Raw genomic sequence first — 19,414 nt, 5'->3', positions numbered from 1 at the left:
TAGTTTAATTTTGATTTAAATATTATTTATATGTCTTTAGGTTATTTGTTTATTTATCACATATAGGTATAAAATAAAACCATAAAATATATTAAATATATACTAAAATAATTTATTGATATTTTATTTGAAATAGGTATCAATTTTTGGAGGAAAAAAATAACTTCCTGGGAGTTACTAAATTTTCGGAATGTCATTCCATGAAATATTGCTTCAAATATAAAAGTTTATGAGTATTCCACCAGTAATTATTAACAGAAAACATTTCGTTGACAATTGCCTTGAAGCAATATTATTCTTTATCTTTCTTTTCGTTTTTTAGGTAATACGAATGTCTAAAAATAATATCTGATTTTTAAATAAAACTAAATTTCGCTGCTTGAAACAAAAAACCAACTTAAGGTTTAAGAATGATTGTGTTACAGAAAAATTAAATTTCACTTTCTTCATGTTTTTTAGGTCATATGATTCTCTAAAATAATAACTGATTTTGTAATATCTGACAATTGTAAAATAAAAATAAAATTGATAACTTTTATTATAAATAATTTGTAAAAATTAATTTTGTGAGTTTTAAGTAATCAGTGATTACTACCGGAAAACATTTCGTTAAGAAGTGCCTTGAAGCAGTATGAATTCTTTATCTTTCTTCATGGTTTTTAGGTTATACGATTCACACAAAATAATATCTGACAATTGTAAAATAAAAATAAAATCGATAACTGTTATTATAAATAATATACAAAAAATAATTACGTTCTAGGACCCTACTTCTATTAGATAGGAAATGAAGTAACCACTGTAATAAATTCAAACATATGTAAACTGTATTTGTGACAATTCTTCTTGTTAGATTATTTGTCTGAAATCCAGTATTTTTTTAAAATTTTCAAGAGTGCATAAATTCGCAAAAAAAAAAAAAAAAAACTGTATATTCGTTTCCAAAGTATGGACATGCAGTTACACATTTCCTTAAGATAGAAACAAACTATGTTTATATATTATACAACATTCATTGTAATATAATTAATTTTGTTTCGTTTTTAACTTTATAAAGTTATGAAGGACTGAGAGGTAGGCAAAAAAGAAGAAAATTAGAATCATTAGTAATTGGCAGTGGAGAGAATTATTTCTTAACACAAGAAGTCTTACATGCTATATATGCTTCGAGGAGATAAATATGGGTCTATCTAAAAATCAGATATTGTTTTCTGTGAATCTTATAACCTAAAAAATACAAAGAAAGAGAAAAAAGAAGTTATAGTGCTTTAAGGTAATTCTCTACCAAATGTTTCTTGGCAACAATCAATGAATGAAGACTTAAAAACTTTTAAATCTGAAGCATTATTTAATCAAATGACATTAGAAAAATTTAGCAACTCCCAGAAAGTGTATTCCCCCTCCCCCCTAAAATTGATACCTATTCGAAATAAAGTTTCATTAAAATATATTTAAGTATAAATTTAAATGTTCCTTATGTAACCGATCTAGCCCTAACCCGATATTATTCCTTCCATAATAAACTCCCTAACCATCCAAACCCACTAGTTTCTAACCTTGCTCCTTCTTCCATTCCTGGCAATCCTCCGAGGCGCCTGAAAGGAAGATGGCCTCGTGACCTCATATTGTAAACTGTTTTTAGAGTTCTACTACTGGGTAGTTTCTCTACATCCTGTATCATATCATTATGTCATTATGAACAAATTTACTGGTTGTATTTTTTGATACAGTTGTAAATACCAATAAATAAATAAATAAAAAAAATTAAAAAAGTATAATTTTACTTAAAGTATATATTTTACAATTTTATTGTATATTATTACTAGCTGACCCGGCAATGCTTCGCTATTGCTATATTTGAGGTTGTATATATGGTAGATTTAATAAACACCAATGATGGTTATAAATGTATGTATTTAGTTAAATTAAACATATCTATATACTTTATTATTATAATTTGGTAACATAAATTGATCAAATATATGCGATGACATTCGATTTTAGTATCTCATGAAAGAAAGGTTGTAATAAATGGCATATCGATTGTTATCATTGTTATACGCTGTAAATTTGAGGATTATATTTAATAAATAAAATTAATAGTTTCTTAAAGTTTATTATATTTTTTAGTTGAAATTTAACATTGTGAAATACTTTGTTATTATGTTTTAGTAACATAAATTGAACCAATAGATGCAATAAAGTTGGAATCATAATTATTTTTAAGAAAAAATATTAATAGCTTCAATATTACTCAACCAATCTACATCATACTTTGGACTAGTTTACATAAAGATAATAATAAAAAAAAGTAACATTAAGATTTAATGACATTAATAGCTTTGAAACAAAAACTCTCACTGTGCTTCAATATTATTACTATATCCAAACAACTGAACCAAAGAGTGGTAAATTATTTTTTAGCAGTAAAAAAAAGTCCACTAATTGATTTTATAATATTGAACTTTCAATTTTCTTGAAAATAATTTTTCTTCAAGACTTCGGGGAATTCATTAACTTTAAACCTTTCCATGGCAATATGGACCATTTAGCAAAAAAACTCAAGTAAATCCGTCGGAATGTATGTATTTAGTTAAATTAAACATATCGCTATGCTTTATTATTATGATTTGTTAACATAACTTGATCCGATATATGCGGTGTCATTCCTTTTTTGCACCTCATGAAAGAAATTTTGAAATAAATGGCATACAGGTTGGTATCATCGATATCCGCTGTAAATTTGAGGATTATATTTAATAAATAAAATCGATTGTTTCTTAAAGTTTATTATATATTTTTATTTAAAATTAAAAATTTTGAAATACTTTGTTATTATATTTTGGTAACATAAATTGAATTAATACATGCTATAAAGTTCCAATCATAATTATTTTTTAAAAAATATTTCATTACTGCTTCAACATTACACAACGAATCTACACCATATTTTACAGTGGTTTAAGTAAAGATAATAATAATAATAAAAAGTAACATTAAGATTTAGTAATTTATATAAGCTCATTGTGGACAAATTTAGAAAAATACCCCTTGTAAATCGGTCCAGTACATCAAAGGAAATATATTAGGAAAATTAGTTATCACTCTATATAGTAAATATATTATATTATATACTATAAATTTCATATATGATTGTATCGGTTCTAGATTACTTTTCTTGTCTTTCAAATTTATTTTAATTACATATAAGTTTTAGGTTATATTTTTTTAGTTTAATTTTGATTTAAATATTATTTATATGTCATTGTCATTAAATCTGAAAATTTTAATTTGTATATTTTTTCCAATTTTTAAGAATTTTCTTTATTATATGTTTTTAAGAATATAGCATGTCATAATTCGACTTTTTTCATTTTTTAATATTTTACATTTTTGCAGAATATATTACTTATAAATAGTACTATTTATTACTTTCTAGTATTATCATTATGACTTATAAGAGAGCAACATTAACATTACAAAATGGAGTTCCTTACTACCACCTTCGTCTCTAATAAAATGATAGTTAAGGAAGAGAATGTTAAATAGACAATATGAAGCAATGAGAAATTTTTTTATTGAAATCTGATTATTTTTATATATTGATCGAATATAATATGTTTATTTCTTTGCATCACTTATTGGAGTATATAATTCTTCAAAACCAAAATCCATTCAACTATAAGAAATTCTAGTGTAGTTCCAATAATTTCTCAGCCTTAACAGGGTACCTGATTTGCAACTTTCCTATGAAATGAGAGCAATAAAACTATAATAAACATACAAGGGAATTTTATAATTGTTTATATAATGTTTTTTTATTTACTCACCTAAAAGTGACGAAACATGCTTTAAATGGACCACAAGTCTGTCCCGGATAGCAGCAGCGGTTTTGACCACAATGAACCATTCCTGGGGGGTGCCCATATTGGTCTTTAACATATATCTCCACTGAAATTTGATATTTTGTCATTATTTTATTTTTTGAATGTCTTATAAAACAGTGGAAGTTATTATATATGTGTGTGCGAGTAGTTCTTAAAACTTTGTTCCTCCTTGTCTAAAACTTAAAGTAGGAGTGAATAGTTTCAGTGGCTCTGATGCCATGTTTACTTTCCGTTACCTATATGGAATATATTGTGAGGGGGAGGTATTGCCATCATCCAAAATTTCAAATTTCAACTAAAATGCAAGAGGAGAAGGTAAGAAAGAACGGTCGGACATTGTTGCCATAAATCGATTGATCGAATGTATATGGATAAAAACTTACATTTAAATTACGTTTCATTTGTTTTTTAATAATATGAGACAAGAATTCTACTTCAGTGACAAATTTTTGCTACTCACGACTTTCGCTTCCTCACTAAAATTTTTTTTATGTTTCAATTTTTTTTTTTTTTAAATATTTATTTTTTGATATCTACAACTGTATATTATAATACATTTAGTAAATCTGATCTAAGTTAAATTGGAGTGTTACAGGTGTGTAGAGAAACTACCCATTGGTAGCACTCTAATGACATTTTACATTAGCTGGTCTCGTGGCCATCTTCTTTTCAGGCGCCTCGGAGGATTGTCAGGAATGGAAGAGGATGCGAGATTAGAAACTAGGGGGTTTGAGTGGTTAGAGAGTTTATAATGGAAAGAGTGATATCTGGTTCGGGCTAGATCGGTTACATAGGGAACATTAAGGTCTTTATGTAGGATTTTATTTGTGACAAAGTTAGGAGCATTGAGGATTTTACGAAGGATTTTGGATTGTAAGGATTGAATACGAGAGGAATTCGAAGGTTTAGTGGAGCCCCAAAGCTCAACTCTATATGTCCAGATTGGCCTTATTACAGCCATGTAGATCAGTCTTTTGTAATGTGTTGGAAGTTTAGACCGTTTGTCTAGTAAATGCTGTGATAGTCGAAATCTACGTGCAGTTTCCTGTCTTTTCAGTCTTGTGTGAGGAATCCAGGTTAATCGCTTGTCCAAATGTAGCCCAAATTAACGGATCTGTTCGACAGGGGTAAGAGTAACATCGTTAAATGAAACTGTAGATCAGTCAGTAGGTTTACGACGAAGAGTAAAGGTGGTGTGATGGGATTTGTTGGAATTTATCTTAATCCTCCAATTACGACACCAATCTTCGAGGGCTGTGATATGGGATAGGAGATTTTGGGATACAATTAATGGGTTACTGTTTCAATTCTAAGGACATTTTTACTTACTCTTGCCGATATATGGAATATATAGTATTAAGAACTTACAATTTTGAATTCATTTTTTCAAAAAGCATTACAACAATTAAATTTATTATTAAATTGTTAAGTTAAAACAAATTTTAAATATACCCAAAGAATCATTTTTTTTCTATAGTATCCGTACTGTAGGGTTTCCTAAGGTTATAATAACGAATATCCTCTTTTGTCCTAATAATAAAACAGTTTATCAAATAATAACGAGTTGAGTAAATACGAATCAGATCGGGCAAAATCAGTCGGTTTCGGCTTTTTCCGAATTCAGCCGATCTATCTTCCTTTTTGCTTATATATTATTTCTAATACGGATAACTGCAAAATAACAGGAACTTTAGAGGAAGGTTGTTTTAAAAATTAGAAAAAGAGATAAATATCCTCAGTAACATATTCGATTGGTAAATAAAGAATAAGTTATTTATTTTTGCAAATGCACTGCCACGATGAAAATAAAATACTTTTAAATAAATTAGTTTCATATATAAGCCTGCAATAATATTAGCTCATATTTCAGTTAAAGTAAATCCTAAATTCGTAGTCCTGACTTATTCCTTAGAAACGTTTTACTTTTTATTTTGGTTACCAACCTATTTTAACCATGAAAGCATCACGTTTTTATTACCTGGGATCGCCACGAAATAAAAGTCGGTCGCCTAGGCCAGATTCGAACCACCACCGCTACAGTACAGAGGTTGTTAGAGGCGACGCCTCAACTTCCTCGGCCACAGGTGGCTCTCATTCCTTAGGAATGAAAGCCTGGTTGGAGCACTTCTGATCTGTGAACAGGATTGGAATATTGTAGCTACTTCACTCCCAAAAATAAAATCCAGCCTCCCTAGATTCTTCGACTGTTCAAGCAATTCATCGATTAAAAATCGAACCAATTTTCAATAATGTTTATGTTGCATTTCAGAAGCGAAAGTCGGATAGGTATTCCTCAACTTGGTATGGTTGAACATAAAATAAAGGTACTTTTTTGATCGAAAATAAATATTATATAATTAATTATAAAGTATGCTTGTAAGTTTTATAAAAATAGTCATTAAAAAAAAAAAAAAACTATTTTGAAATCTACTTCTATTAGATTGAAGACTAATTAACCGCAATGATACATTAAAAAACTGAAGGTGGTTTTGAATTTGAAACATCTGTATGAAGTGATACACTTTCATAGGTTATTTTACGTCATATTTCTGCGTCGGTTACTATGAAGATTATTTGTCTAGCTTCCCCTCTCCAAAAAAAAAAAAAAAAAGAAATTAGAAAAATTATTACATTTTTTAAGTATCTAAAAATTTATGTTTAAGGGGTTTATATTCAGGTTGTCCTAATTTGATCGACAACTCTCACATTTTTTTTATTATGTTTAAAAATTTCATAATGAAACGTGGAAGATCATAGATCTAGATTTTTGTACAATTCCGTCTTTTGTTATGAAGCTTCAAATTCGAAATCATGAAAAGGATAGTCTATTGATCCGACTTATATATTGCACGAAATATCACGTTTTGAGGTCGCAGCATGAAATTGTATTTTTGTTCATTTTATGAGTTTCAATTTACGTGTTCGTACGTATCGTTGTTTCAATTAACATATTTGTCAGTGATTAATGAACTATTAACTAACAATCGTATACCAGAGATTTTTACAATCCAGTGCATCCTGAAGATGTTAATCAAAATCATTTTAAAATTCGATTCCCCTCAAGAATTTTTCATCATAATATGAAGATCCCAGACGGATCCTGAATATTCCGGCCTCTCACGATAATGAGATCTTATAATGACTAAATTTAACGAAAAGATGATTTTTTTTAACGATTTTGTCTTTGATTATTCAAAATTCCGAACCGTTTTCACTTTACTTTTCAAAAAATACTGAACGATCTTAGATCTCAGATCTTCATTGAAAATATCCCTTTACATGAGAAATTCCAAAATAAAGTACACTGGAGAACTGGAAGTGTATACTAAATCGACTATCCGGCCATGAGCTACTTAACCATTAATAAAACTAATAGGTATCATCTCGAAATTAAAAAGGAAAACTCTTTAATACGGATGATAACAAATCTTGAACTATATTATTGTTTTTTGAAGATAATGAACTGCTTATTGAAGTTTCGAATTTTCGGTATAGGTCAAAAGAGTTTTTTTTTTTCTTGTCACAGTCAGAAAATTGACACCATTGTGTTGTGCTTTTCAAGATTCCTGCGAATAAAATTGACCTTTTAGTAAAAGCAGAGAACACAAAATATTTGAGATTCCTGACTGCATTAATAATATCGAGAGGAATGCAAAAGAATCCTTAAATTGCAACATGAGGTCAGGCGTTCGATAATTTGGAAAATTTCAAATATTTAGAAAGAATCATTTGTTTCACCTAAGAATATTATAAATACACGGTTAGCAGCTGACAGTAAGAGCTTGCATGCACTCCACAAGGTATGACGTTTTCAAAATCTGCCCTTCAAAGCCAAGCTTACAATATATCGGACAATCATCAGGCTTCTAGCAACATATGACAGTGAAACCTAGGTTCTGACACAGGAAAACAAAAAGAATATCAAGATTGGAATGGGATCTATGGTTTGATGATGTACAGTGAACCAGAATATACAGTGGTGAATTGAATCACCTTGGATGGTTGTTGTGGACCAAGCCAGTATGCAGAAGAAGGGACACGGGCGATTGCGGACCAACTGGGCTGGAATGCGTTGGAATGGTTGTTGTGGAATACTAACCATTGGATCCATTGGAATGGATGAGGTGCAGCCTCACCAGTAAGGAGTTCAAACTTGAGTACTAGGCTGCATCACAGACTAAATGTTGAAAAATAATGTTCATATGAAATAAATAAAATCCGGTTGTGAAAAAGGATAAGAAGACGTGCGGTCGAGGACTATCTAGAAAGAATGGGCATGCAAGGGATTTAGAGCCATTGTATAAAAATAAATAAATAGTGTATGAAAGTAAAAACTACCCCAGTACTGAGGGACGTGATGGCCGTGCGGGTTGGGGCCCAGGTTCCGATCGCTCGAATCGGAACGTTATAGGTTCGATTCCCACCTGTGGCAGTTAACATACGCTTTTCGGCGGTCCCGAAGAATGAATCTTGACAATCCCACCTTGGTCAGTACGCGGTGGCAACTTAAGTAGCAGTCAGGAGTTGGCAAAAAGGACCACTAGGTCCACTTGCCAGACTTGTCCACTCCTCCCCCCCCCCCCATGTTAAGGTGATATTCGATCAAAATCCATCCCAATCAGTGCGAGGCATTGCAGAGGTCCTAGAGGTATCACATACAAGCGTAGAAGATCATTTGTGGAAGCTTGGCTACGTTTCTAGGTATGATGTTTGGGTCCCCCACTCTCTGACCGAAGCCAACTTGGTAACACGGATATTCATTTACGATTCACAGCGGAAACGTCAAGAAAACGATCCATTTCTTAAAAGATTCGTGACAAGGGATGAAAAATGGATTGTCTACGATAATGTGGTGCGAAAAAAATCTTGGAGACCCAGAAACGAACCACCTCGAACCACATCTAAACGGGATTGCACTTGAAAATAACATAATACTTTCTGTATGGTGGGATTTCAAGGGTGTGATTTTGTATGAGCTATTGCCACAGTATGTATCGATTTCACCCTTAACTTCTCACAATTAACAAAATTGGATGAATCCATTCGAAGAAAATGCCCAGAACTGGTAAATCGAAAGGATGTCATTTTCTATCATGACAAAGCTAGGCCCACCCTCCGTCAGTAACCCGCTATCAATTGTTAGCCCTTGAATGGTATCTTTTCCTCACCCTCCCTATTCACTGGAACTTGCTCCTTGTGACTACTACTTATTCCAGTCTCTACAAAATTCCTCAAGTGGAAAACGGTTTGAAAACAAACAGGGTGTGTTGATCACTTAACCAGACATTCTGTGAACGTGGGATCATTTAGCTGTTGGAGTGATGGGGTAAGGTAATCGAAAATAATGGACATTACATTGTAAATTAAATTAAGTATTCTGTACAAAATATACATAGTTTCCTTTCACCCCCCAAAAAAAACAGAATGATTTATTTGCCTATTCTATATATAATCTTTTCAATTCCTTGGTATTGGTATTTATTTTTTTAAATAAATCAAATGCTTTCCTTGTTAATTATCAATAATCTTTATTTTATCAAGGTAATTTGAGTTGTAATTAATGATTTGGGCAGAATAACCAGCAAAACATTTTTAAATTTGGATTTTGTTGGTGTAAATTTATATATAAGATTGTCCATGAGGATGGCCGAATTGGCCAAAACGTTGGACTGTTTATATAGTAAAGAGTATTGAGACTTAACAATGGTACCATTTGAATTATTTAAAAATCAATTAATAATGTTGAGACAAGAACTCAAGGAAAACGCGCATATTATTACTATTATTCCAGACGAGATACAATTATTCTCCTACAAGATAATGCTCACGGCATGTTGCATAACCCTTATTCACCAGACATTACCATTTCTGATTATCAATTGTTTCGGTCGATGGAACATGTCCTGTTTGAACAGAATTTGATATGGTATGGAAATGACAATTAGTCCGTTCTGTGATAGTGGTGAATATTGGACAGTACTTTAAATAAAACATAATGTACCATTTTTTTTCAAAATAAATTCCTTATTTTTTTAGAAAACGTATTTTTATCCCTAAATATTTTTGAAGTAACATTATAAAATAACAACAATTATCAAGTATCTAAAATATTCGTTTTTGGAATTAACATTGTTAGTATTTTTTTTCCTCTGTTTTTAATTTTAGTCAAAACTGAAACATAGAAAAATGCATGGTTTTGAAGGTCTGAGGGAAAAAGTTGAAATTAGTAATCTGCACCCTTACTTAGCAAACTTTCCTGGGTAAACGGGACATACAAATTAGACAATATAGTTATATGGAGAAGGAGATAAAATGTGATTAATAAGAGAAACTTATTGATAATAGTAAAAACTAAAGGAAGAGTGAGCACTAGAACATTTTCCTGTCTTACATTCACTGACCGCACGCAGAGCAACTTCTGATATTATATATACGGTCGATAGCAAATAAAACATTAAAAATATTCTTACTTTAAACTACTAAAGAAACTTGAACTTCCATATTATTATGATCTAATGATTTGGATCCTGAGGGATTACCAGGTGCAGTTTTATTGGTCCGAGGGATGATTCCTTCCGAAATATCTGGAGGATTTACCACATCCCTTTCCAATGATTTGTTGTCTTGGCGGGACAATTGCTGCTGCACTTCATTGCCTTGGATACTGGTGGCCAACGGGTGGTGCTCCTCAGTTCCTTGGATACCAAGGACCAATGGTTGCTGATCTTTAATGTCTTGGACAAAGATGGCCAAAACACTGGCGCAGATGGCAGCTAATGAAATGACGTACCTGATCATCGATAAATTCATCTCTACTGAATTGCGAACTGGACTAATCTACATATTTTCTTCACTATCATTTATTTGCTTATCTAACCTCTTATCGTTTAATCAGCTGTCTTCAAAAATAAATCAATGACAACAAGATAGTTTAACATTTTTTTTATTATCCTCTCTTATCACTTCTTTATTTATCTTTCCTAGCAATGTTAGGAGACTTTATGCCAATTACAATCTATAATTCTCAACCCCGTATCAGCTCACTGCATCTTACCAATCAATTCATCTCCTGCTTAATGTCTCCATGACCACACCTCCCTAAGTGCATCTGATCTAAAATAAAATATTAAATTCCTGGACACGTTGAAACATCAACCTTACTCCCTATTCCAGACGTTACAACCAGCGCCCCCACCAGTGAGGGGCGACAGGTAGCATTATAGCCACTTGAAAAATCTTTACACATTGTAAATAGCCATAGATTTAGGCCCAGTTTTTAAGTTCATTAACTCCTACTAGTGGTGTGCACCAATACCATTAAGTATCATATAGTTTAACTCAAGTCTTAAAGTCAAACACTCAACCACTCACTATATTGCTGTATTAAAATGAAACCACGTTTCAGATAAAAACAAAACCCCACTCATTATACAGGCTCTGTTTACTACAAAACTATATTTCAAATAGGGGCTTTGGAAAAAAAATGATAAAATTGGTATTATAGAGGTCCAACTCACCTGAGGAGTGCACCAGAGGTCTGTGCTATCTCCAATAGTTTTCTCAGTACATTCGGCTGAAACTATTGCAGCCAAGTATGAAAAGGTAGGGATGGGATATCGAAAGAAAAATATCGATATTGATATCGGATAGCAATATCGATATCCCGATATTATTTTATCAGAATATCGATATTTTGTTTAAAAAGACTAGAAAATTGTATAGAATAATTAAAAATGGAACATCGATATTTTATTTTGATAAATACATACTTATTTCGATATTTTGTATTATCGTAATATCGATATAGAATATTAGAAACAAAATTCCGATATTATTTTATCGAAATATCGATATATTGTTTAAAAACACTAGAAAATTTTATAGAATAATTAAAAATGGATTATCGATATTTTATTTTGATCAATATATACTTATTTCGATATTTTGTATTATTTTAATATTGATATAGTATATAACAACAATATTCATATATTATTTTATCGAACAAAACAACGAAATGAAAACCATATCATAAACATAACAAATATAAACTAAAATATAATTAAAGAAAATTTAAAAATAGGATATCGATATTTTATTTTGATAAGTACATATTTATTTCGATTGTCGGGGTTGTCTGGTCTTAGGCGGTTCTCCAGCCTGATATCTCCTTTACAGAAGGCCCATGACAAGACGTATTCATTAGTAGGTAAGAAAGGAAGGCCGTGCCAGGGGATGAGCCCTGGACACTGACTAGGTAGAGGAGTTCTAGGCTAGAGAGTCTCAGGCAAAGTAACAGTTCTAGTTGCGAAATGAAGCGGACAGACCAGTAAGCTGATAAGGCTAGGTGCAGCTCTAGTTGCCGAGATGAAGCGGACGGACAAGTAAGCTAATAAGGCTAGGTGCAGCTCTAGTTGCCGAGATGAAGCGGACGGACTAGAGCCCGGGAAAGACGGGAAATTACACTGGTTGCCGAGATGAAGCGGACGGAGCAGTGTAACCATTAAGGATTAGGTTACAATCTTAGTTGCCGAGATGAAGCGGACGGCCTAAGATTGCTGGAGAAAGGGAGAGCAGATAGACCATCGTCTAAGGTGAGCATTCTAAAAACCAACTTTTGTGAGAATAGATTTGCAATTAACTTCACTATCTCAAGTAGAGTGTAAGCCACCAGTGCTATGAATAGACCTGGAGAAAAGGCTTGATTTAACGGATCAATCCCGGTGGCAATTGAAGGGCTCATTTGATCGGTTATCACTGAGGATTCACTCTTTTAACTTTACTTGAGATAGTTCCGTAGACTCTTTTTGCTCAATCTCTTTTTATTTTTGTAAATAACATTATTACACTTAACATATTAACATATATACATTTGTAAAAGATATCGTCTTTTTATATTAATAACATTATATACAATTGCTTAGCTTCTGTGACGCTTGTAGTGCTGGCCCCTGGCGGGTTACAGCGGCACTTCGTGCTCGCTGATTGCTACACGAAATTTCCTATTGTTGTAATCGATAGGGAATATGAGCTTCAATATTCTGATAATTATTTTATCGAAATATCGATATTGTGTTTAAAAAGACTTTAAAATTTTCGATATTTTACATTGTTGTAACATCGATATGTAATATAAGCAACAATATTCTGATATTATTTTATCGAAATATCAATTTATTGTTTAAAATGACTAAAATATCAAATAGGGATTTTAAAACGGGAATATCGATATTTTATTTTGATATTACATATCTAATTCGATATTTTACACTGTTTTAATATCGACTTGGAATATAAGCAACAATTTCCCGATATTATTTTTCGGAATATCGATATTTTGTTTAAAAAGACTAGACAATTGTATAGAATAATTAAAAATGGAATATCGATATTTTATTTTGATAAATACATACTTATTTCGATATTTTGTATTATCGTAATATCCATATGGTATATAAGAATAATATTCCGATATTATTTTATTGAAATATAGATTTTTTGTTGAAAAAGACTAAAATAACATATAGAGATTTAAAAATAGGAATATCGATATTTTATTTTGACATTACGTATTTATTTTGATATTTTACATTGTTGCAATATCGATATGGAATATAACCAACAAAATTCCGATATTATTTTATCGAAATATCGATATATTGTTTAAAAAGACTAGAAAATTTTATAGAATAATTAAAAATGGATTATCGATATTTTATTTTGATAAATACATATTTATTTCGATATTTTGTATTATTTTAATATTGATAAGGTATATAACAACAATATTCAGAAATTATTTTATCGAAATATTGATATATTGTTTAAAATGATTAAATATCATATAGTTTTAAAATAGGAATATCGATATTTTATTTTGATATTAACATATTCATTTCAATATTTTCTAATGTTGTTTATGTCGATATTTCGATGAAAAGATATCGCAATTTCGATATCGATATTATCAACAATGTGAAATACCGAAATGAATATGAAATTTTCAAAATGAAATATCGAGATAACTGATTTTAGCTTTTCATAAAATGTCATAGTTTTCTTTCATAAAATATCGATATTTCTATAAATAAAATATCGAAATATCGTTTCTAATCATCGATATTGATATTAAAGACAATGCAAAATACCGTATTATCGTTTCTAATCTTCGATATCGGTATTAATAACAATGTAAAATATGGAAAGGAGCATGAATTAATCAATTTAAAATATCGAAAAACTATTTTTAAGCTTTTTACAAAATTTGGAATGTAAACTAAATATCGATATTTTGATGGAAAGATATCGAAATATCGATATCGATATTATCAATAATGTTAAATACCGAAATGAATATGAAATTTTCAAAATGAAATATCGAATTACCAGATTTTAGCTTTTCATTAAATGCCATAATTCTTAATTATAATATGAATATGGCATGAAATATCATAAATATGAAATAAAATATGACATAAAATGTCATAATTATTAATGTTATTATTATTAATTTAACACGAATTTATGAATTTAAAATATCGAAGAACTATTTTAATGCTTTTTATAAAATTTTCTTAATCTTATTAAACCAAATATCGATATTTCTATTAACAACATATCGAAATATCGTTAATAATAATCGATATCGATATTAAAGACAATGCAAAAAAAAGTCTTACAGGCTTAATCACTTGTTAACTTCTCTCTCTCTCTCTCTCTCTCTCTCCGCTTCAAAATAATGAACTACAAAAGTGTGCTGAGGGCCTGCTGTAAGGAGCACCTAGGCTGACCACCATAGCACTAACAAAAGCTGAGAAGCTCCAACAGTTTCAGATCAGTATGATCAGCCGAATAGTGAGACATCCTTTACTGCAAAGAGCAAAGCCGGTCCACACACACCTCACAATCGACCTATCGACTATGACAGAATATATCACGAGTAGGCATATCAAATTTATTAATAGCCTCTAGTACAGCACAAACCCACAATGGTACCGAGAGGACGGCCAAATAAATGGTAGACCCAAATGAACAGACTCAGTCTTTACTTAAATAATTTCTCAACATACTTCGTGAATCCTGTCACCACTAGACCGACACAAAATACTATCCCTTTCCAAAAGATCCAATTTCCTCAGCCCCCACTTCAAAAAGCATTACCGACAAGTTGGAAGAAAGAAGAATATCCATACTGTAACGGAGAAGAATTAGAAATGGTGGTAGACTTCACACACCTGGGTATAGTGATAGACTGGGAAGGCAGACGCAGAAATATCTAGCAGGATTAGCAAGGCAAATGCAGTTTACTACCAGATATGTAACTGTGGTAGAGAAGAGAGAAGTGGGCAAAGATGTCAAGCTACACATCTTCAGGACAGTTTATGTGCCCATACTTTTGTATGAAGCGGAGAGTTGGATACTGAGAGACCGACAAGAGCAGAACCACCGCTGCCAAAATGAAATTTTTGCGAAGGATAGTTGAAAAAACAAGAAGGGACCAAGTTCGCAATGAAAGGATTCGTCAAGAGTTACAGATAGCCTTACTGAACCAGATCCTGGAAGCTCGACAGCTGAAGTGGTTCGACCATGTTATCAGGATGAACGACCAGAGAGATCCTCTAAAGAGCATGGAATATGTCCCAGATAGCAGAAGACCTAGGGTACACCATATTATATCATTGATATAATAGCTACATTGAACTACTCTGTATGGCGAGGGGAAGGACCTCACACAGGCGAGGAACCTAGCAAGAAATAGGGATGAGTGGAATTTCTGGCTGAGTGTCCCTCTACGCTGAGAGGCACTAAAGAGGAAACCTAAAGAAGAAGAAATAATTAGTAATAAGTAAAATATTGTGTATAAGAAGGTTTCCCAAAACAATATGATAAATATTATACATAATATATTTATGCAACGAAAAACATGTGTAGAAAAAAAAAATGTGCATATTTGCTTTCCTCTTGACTTTTTTCTGTTTTTCATTCCGTTATGTTATTTTGGCCATTCTTGTATCAGACATTCCTTTAACATTTCTAAACCGTTATCCTTTCTTATTGTTGTATTCCTGACGTTATCCCGTCTTGCCTAACTATCCTCCACAGATACGTCAATGTTGAGGACTCACTTGCATTGGCCAGTAATTGGATAATTATTGTCTTACTATGTTTCTTTCTTTTCTAAGTAACCAGACTTGAGTAAATGATTTTCAGATAAATTCGAGTTGGGCTAACTTGTACTTGAGCCCACATAAGGTACGAGTGTGAGAAAAAATGTTCAGAACCCTTATGAGCAGTATTAATCTTATCTCATTTCTTGGGCGCGATCAAATTCCTTGGAATATTATCAATCATTATGGAATATTACCTCACCTCTTTTTTTTGTAGAAAACTAAGAATGACTTTCATTAGACCTGTTTCAACATTGTACTCGTATATTACTTTAGCAATGTTCCTAATCCTGTCGCATACGTACTTACATCAGACCAAGAAAACAGGAATTAGCTTTTTTTGTAATCTTCCTGAACATTTTAGAGAGCTCTCTTGGAAGTCATCTATCTCCTTTGTAAGCTGAATCCATATTGTTTCTCGATTCCGCTAAGCCGTTTTTCTAGAATCTCAGGGTACACCTTGCATAGTACGCTAATAATAGAAGATCTGGTGTAAAAAAAAGGCAATTATTTCATCCCAATGTTTGATTACATTAATGAAAACTATGTATAATCACTAGACAAAATTGTTGATTCTACCAAGTATAGATAGAAGGAATACAAAATGGTGGCCGTTTCAAATCGTTAATAAAATTATTTTTTCTTTAGGAGCTCTATATTTTTAAAACTATTAACTACACTAAAAATACTAAATGAACATCATTTAAATAAGAGTAAATTTTCCAAATTATAGGCCCTAATAGCCATTTACATTCAATAGTTCTCAAGATATAGCTTTTTAAAAAGCAGTATTTCATAAAAAATACACTAAAGAATCAGTAGTTCCACCACTCCAAATTTACGAGCCGAAAGACATAAAGGCATTTTAAAGGAACAGAATCCGAAAAAGTTGGGAGTCAATGTGGGCTGCCGTACCACTCACCAATAAATTAAGAAATGTAAAAAAAAAATACACAAAAGTGGACAAGTGCCATAAGGGGAAACAGAAGAGAAGAAGTGGTTGTTGCAAGAGTAAGAATAGGACATTCCAAATTAACTCAAATTCACTTAATCACAAAAGAGGACCAGCCTATATGCCAAACCTGTCATTCCCCATTATCAATAAAGCATATAATTGAAGAATGCCCATCATTTCGTCAAGCCTTCGAAAATAATAAAATTCCTGGTACAAGAGAATTGGCCCTTAAAGACTCAGCAGAATCCATAGACAAAATAATAAAATTTCTGAAAGAAACTCAACTTTATACTAAAATATAATCCACCAATACCGACCAGTGTAAAAAAGGAAATAGTGTACATTTAACTATCAAATGTCGAAGTCAAGAATATAGATGAAGTAAAAAGGGTGTAATAACCTAGATGTTGATCGCCCTGAATAAACATCTAATCTAATCTAATCAGTAGTAGGGAATTTATTTTGAAGGAGCTATATCTCCTAACAATAAAAACTATTCGATGTACAAATGTCTATTAACATTTAAATTAAAGCTAATTTAATTTACTATAAAATAGTTTATGACGTTCATCTTCGTAGTACTAGTAGTTTTTATAATATTTGACAAAATGGTGATTTCTAGTTGTTCCGGGTAACTTAGGCAACCGAAAGGTTGAATGGGAGAGGATGTCATAATGTAGGCAATACTAGCGCCCAATTTGGCCAACATTCATAAACTCCTAATCCAGTGCTCTCTGTGGGAGAAGTTCCCCAGGCTGATGAGAGGGCCATTTTGCTTTGAAACCAGCAGTCCATTCTTCTTTGTTCACTCTAGTGAGGAAGAAGAATGGACATTCACTCATTCACAGGAGTGAGTAGATTTACTGGAGTGGTTTCTAGCAGCATATGAGAGAGAGGTTTAGCAATGGGGAGAGAAGAGAGGAAGCATGGAGTAAGTTCAACCAGTTCAATATAATTAACCCACATAAGCATCAACCACTTCATTATATCTAAAATTTTCCATAGCCCAGTAATTTTAAATTAATTAACCATCTAACCATAAATGTTTCGTTTCGGCTACCTCCTACATCACCTGTAACTTAGATAATAGAATTTTATTTTAATTCAATCATGTTTTATTTTTCAATTATACAGTCCACCTAAAATCCAACCAGCCAACCAAAGTGAATGTGTACCTGGCATTTAGTTGAAGACATACTTCCATACACTAGTTGTTTGGACTTTTGGAATTTATGAAAAACAATATCTCAGGAACTATTAGACGTACAGGTCTGCCTACGCTCACTCAAATTAAAGCTAGTTTAATGTGAGATAAAGTAATTTATTACACATACCTTCGTATAGGTAGTAGTTTTTCTTGATATTTGCTAAAATAAATTGATTTGGACAAAAAATCATGTGGAAACTTCATATTCATAAACGAATATCCACCGACCTCCGAAAAAAAAACTAATTTTTGTTAACGTTAGGAAACAGCGGCCATCCTGTATTCCCCCAGCTATACTTCACAGACTCATCAATTTTGACTAGTAATTATACTTAGTTCTCATTTAATTAATTAAATTGTGTGGAAATAACTACCTTTTTCTTCTCTTGGGCTCTTGTACTTAGTTCGTTAGACATCCTTGAAATTATAAAAATTGAATTTATTATAAGGTATCGATTTCTTAATTTGGAAATACAAATACATACATTTATGTGTTTTCTCGAATAGTGAAGGTAGAACTCTAGGTTCATAATTAAAGGACGGTGTTGTTGTCTCATTAATGAATTTGATGTTAGCTAAAACACAGGTGCAGATGAGAACTAAAATAATGGCGTATCTGAACATCTTACAAACTAACGAACTAAACTGAATTTATCTACACTATTTAATTCCTTATCTAATCGTTTTATTACTTCTATGTGGATTAGATAAACATTTAATTTTTGAGACCAATAATAATTCCAAGCATTTCCTAACTAGGAAATTTTAAACGTGATATTGTTATTTACATTTGAATTTAATCCACAAGAAAGGTTTGAAGGTCCTACAGAACCAGTTACAATTATTTTACACTTTTTATATCGGTAGTGAGTGGGGTGAGGCTAACGAGGATTATTATGAGGATAATAATTTTTATTATTATTTATTTAATGTAATTTACAATTGTACAAAATGAAACAATAGGTAAATATTTTGTATGTTTCTTAAACACTTGAAAATCTTCTTTTCAGACGCCTCGGAGGATTATCAGGGATTGTTAAGGATGAAAGATTAAGAACTAATGAGTTAGGATGGTTAAGGAGTTTGGAATGAAAATACGCATATCTGTTTTGGGTCAAATCTGTTACGAATGGGATGTTAAGGTCTTTGTGAATGAGTTCATTTGTGACGTAATAAGGAGCATCAAGGAATTTATGTA

At 31.6% G+C, this 19,414-nt stretch overlaps 1 protein-coding gene across 9 annotated transcripts in view; it reads right to left on the bottom strand.

Moving 5' to 3' along the window:
- Nucleotides 1-18,839, bottom strand: part of LOC106679953 (uncharacterized) — a 37,428-nt gene extending 18,589 nt beyond the window's left edge. Inside the window, exons 1-3 of one of the 9 annotated variants that reach the window (XM_014419364.2) lie at nt 10,427-10,743; nt 3,831-3,951; nt 3,556-3,747 (exon numbers count right to left, since the gene is read on the bottom strand). In XM_014419364.2, the coding sequence (XP_014274850.1) occupies nt 3,720-3,747; nt 3,831-3,951; nt 10,427-10,697 (420 nt within the window). In that variant the 5' untranslated portion in view covers nt 10,698-10,743 and the 3' untranslated portion in view covers nt 3,556-3,719. Of the gene's footprint in view, nt 1-3,555; nt 3,748-3,830; nt 3,952-10,357; nt 10,377-10,426; nt 10,758-18,701 lie in introns of those variants that run through there. The other 8 variants (XR_001343043.2, XM_014419366.2, XR_001343045.2 and 5 more) reach the window with 8 other exon arrangements.
- Nucleotides 18,840-19,414: the final 575 nt, after the last annotated feature.

Source organism: Halyomorpha halys, unplaced genomic scaffold, assembly GCF_000696795.3.
Source record: "Halyomorpha halys isolate HHAL.00 unplaced genomic scaffold, Hhal_1.1 Scaffold236.1, whole genome shotgun sequence".
NCBI classification, from domain to species: Eukaryota; Metazoa; Arthropoda; class Insecta; order Hemiptera; family Pentatomidae; genus Halyomorpha; species Halyomorpha halys.
Note: the sequence above shows the minus strand (reverse complement) of the source record. Positions and strands in the feature narration are given on the sequence as shown.